At 40.8% G+C, this 2,500-nt stretch overlaps 1 protein-coding gene across 1 annotated transcript in view; it reads left to right on the top strand.

Annotated features, from left to right (window-relative positions):
* Positions 1-2,235, top strand: part of LOC137630448 (uncharacterized) — a 78,098-nt gene extending 75,863 nt beyond the window's left edge. Inside the window, exons 3-5 of the mRNA XM_068361924.1 lie at positions 160-283; positions 583-797; positions 999-2,235. Of these exons, the coding sequence (XP_068218025.1) occupies positions 160-283; positions 583-797; positions 999-1,731 (1,072 nt within the window). The 3' untranslated portion in view covers positions 1,732-2,235. The remainder of the gene's footprint in view (positions 1-159; positions 284-582; positions 798-998) is intronic.
* The last annotated feature ends 265 nt before the right edge of the window (positions 2,236-2,500 follow it).

Raw genomic sequence — 2,500 nt, 5'->3', positions numbered from 1 at the left:
TTTATTCTTTTATTAATCGATTTCATATTATAGCTGTGGCCAGTGAATTTTACAGTTAGGTTGCCAGTCCATGATGATGAAACCTTCAGGCTTGGTGGCCACGACTTTAGTAGTAGTGTTTGAGAGGAAGGCATTGACAGCTTTGTACGAATTTTTCAGATATGGCTTCAGCACACCTCACAACTATAATGACCACGAAATTTATTGTGGAGGGTATGCCCGCCAGTGGCAGACGAATGGAGGGAAATGTGGCCCTTGTGGAGACCCGTGGGACATGAAACAGGTCAGAAATGTTAAAGATATTCTATTCATTTATTCTGGAATCATTAACCAATTAATTTATTAGCTTTTTGTTAGGCGTCAGTGAATTGGTTAAGTTCCTCATTAAGTCTTATCTTCAAGTTATTTATAAATCTGAAATATTTTAAAGTTCTTATAAGAAATAACAGCATTGTAGCCTTAAGTAAACAAATTTTGCTTTGCTTCGGTTATTTTGGATAAGTCTCTCCTCGATTTACACTGATTAAAGAAAGAAATAATGACACCAACGGAAAAGTTTGATAGTTTTGATTTTGGTTCCAGCCTCGTGATAATGAAGGCGGAGGAAAATACGGCCAGGGAGTGATCGTAAGGAAATATAAGCACAGCAGCATTGTTACTTTGGGAGTGGAACTCACAGCCAATCACAGAGGTTATTTCGAGTTCCGCCTATGCCCACACAATCAACCCCGTGTTCCTGTGACCAATGAGTGTCTCGATCAGAATGTCCTCAAGCAAGTAGATGGCTCTGGAGAAAGGTAAGATATGAACAAGTGTTCCATATATTTTGTGGAGTGTTGATTTATTATTGTCATACCTCCAGGGCAAGTTAAGACTATGCTCTGATGCTCCTTTTAGCTAGATTCGAATCAAAGTATGATTTTTTTTTTTAATGAAGTTGGTTTTATGTACAAATGTGTCTTGTTAACTGTTTAATACATCAAAGGCGGTTATTTTAGGTATTTTCCAGGTCCCGGAGCAAAGAAATTCTATGCCAAGTACAGACTGCCTCTGGGACTTACGTGCAAACAGTGCGTGTTGCAATGGCGTTATGTAGCTGGCAATAATTGGGGCGTTTGCGAAAATGGTACTGGAATGGTGGGCTGTGGGCCCCAGGAGCAGTTTCGCTCCTGTGCAGACATCACGATCACTGAAGAAGATGGCTATGCCGATGATACTCCCAGCTACATTCCAGAGTACCCAGACACCAACGATGTTGATGACTACAATGAAGTTGACACAGACAATTGGGATGAAGTGCCCAAGATACCTGCAGGCGAGCACGTAAACCATGTGGGACACATTGTGGCCTTAGTCTTTGCCTTCTTGCTCATAATCTTGGTACTATTTGGACTCGTCGCTTACTTCTACTGGGCGAGAGATGCTCTGAAGACTTTCATGAAGAACCGCAGTGCCAGCTCTTGGAGGAAGACTGCCCCTCCACCTCCCATTTCTCCAACGCAGAAGAGCTCTGTTCTGACGATTTCAGGACCAATTGGAGTTCCTCCTCCAGTACCTCCCCGTCGGCACCGATCAACCTCAGGAGGGGATCCGGCAGTAGTTCAAAACCAAAGAGAGATCCATTCCATCAGCGGACCAACAAGTGTCACTATTAATGGAGTGGCTGTTAAACCGGGTAGCGTTCCTCAGGGGGTGGTTTCCCAAGCTCCCCTTCATGTTCCTGACGATTAAGTGTTATTTATTCATGTAATGTGTTGTGTTATGTAGAATTAAAGTGAAGTTTTTGTGCTTATTCAGGAACTATGATCTCAACTTATGCAAATTCTTCAGGACAGGTTTAAAGTTCACTCACTAACAGATAAGATAACCCTAGTTTCAGAAGTAAAAATAACCCGATTAATTTCTTGGTCAACTGCAAATAAAGTTGACATGAACCTTTAATAAAACTTAGGAGACTAGATAAAAAGAGTGCTTGAAATTATTTTCTTCTCAGAGGAGAGGTCATAGCCCTAGATAGAGCAGCAGCCCTTCCAAAGAATTTCCATTGTGGGTCAATTAACTTAAACCTTTAACATTTGTACAGCAAAGGTAAAATGTAAGTAAATGCCACAGGTGTTCTTCGAGTGATACGAGTATGTAGTCTTAAAGTCATGTGACTTATTTTTGTATGAATGTTTGCCTATTATATATTTACTAAGACTAGTGTACTGTGATTTAATATAATGTCTATTTAAATCGAGTTTTAACCATCCTCTCAGGTTTTGAATTCACCAAGTGTAAACTGTATAGAATATTGCCCTACATTCATAGTTGCATCTACTGTATTATGGTTAGTCACAATTAGTATTTCTATCTAGTGAGAACTGAAAATTGCTCCCCTGGCTAGTAAACAGCGGTAACGTGTGTTCATCTAGCATTTGCATGGCAGCAGATTGATCGCAGCCCAGGACCATGAGTTTAAACTGTTTACTCGGGAGGCCACTGCTGTAGTTGGGCTGGC

The sequence above is a fragment of the Palaemon carinicauda genome, chromosome 38, assembly GCF_036898095.1.
Source record: "Palaemon carinicauda isolate YSFRI2023 chromosome 38, ASM3689809v2, whole genome shotgun sequence".
Lineage (NCBI taxonomy): Eukaryota > Metazoa > Arthropoda > Malacostraca > Decapoda > Palaemonidae > Palaemon > Palaemon carinicauda.
The sequence above is the reverse complement of the archived record's forward strand: the minus strand, read 5'-3'. Positions and strand labels throughout refer to the sequence as shown.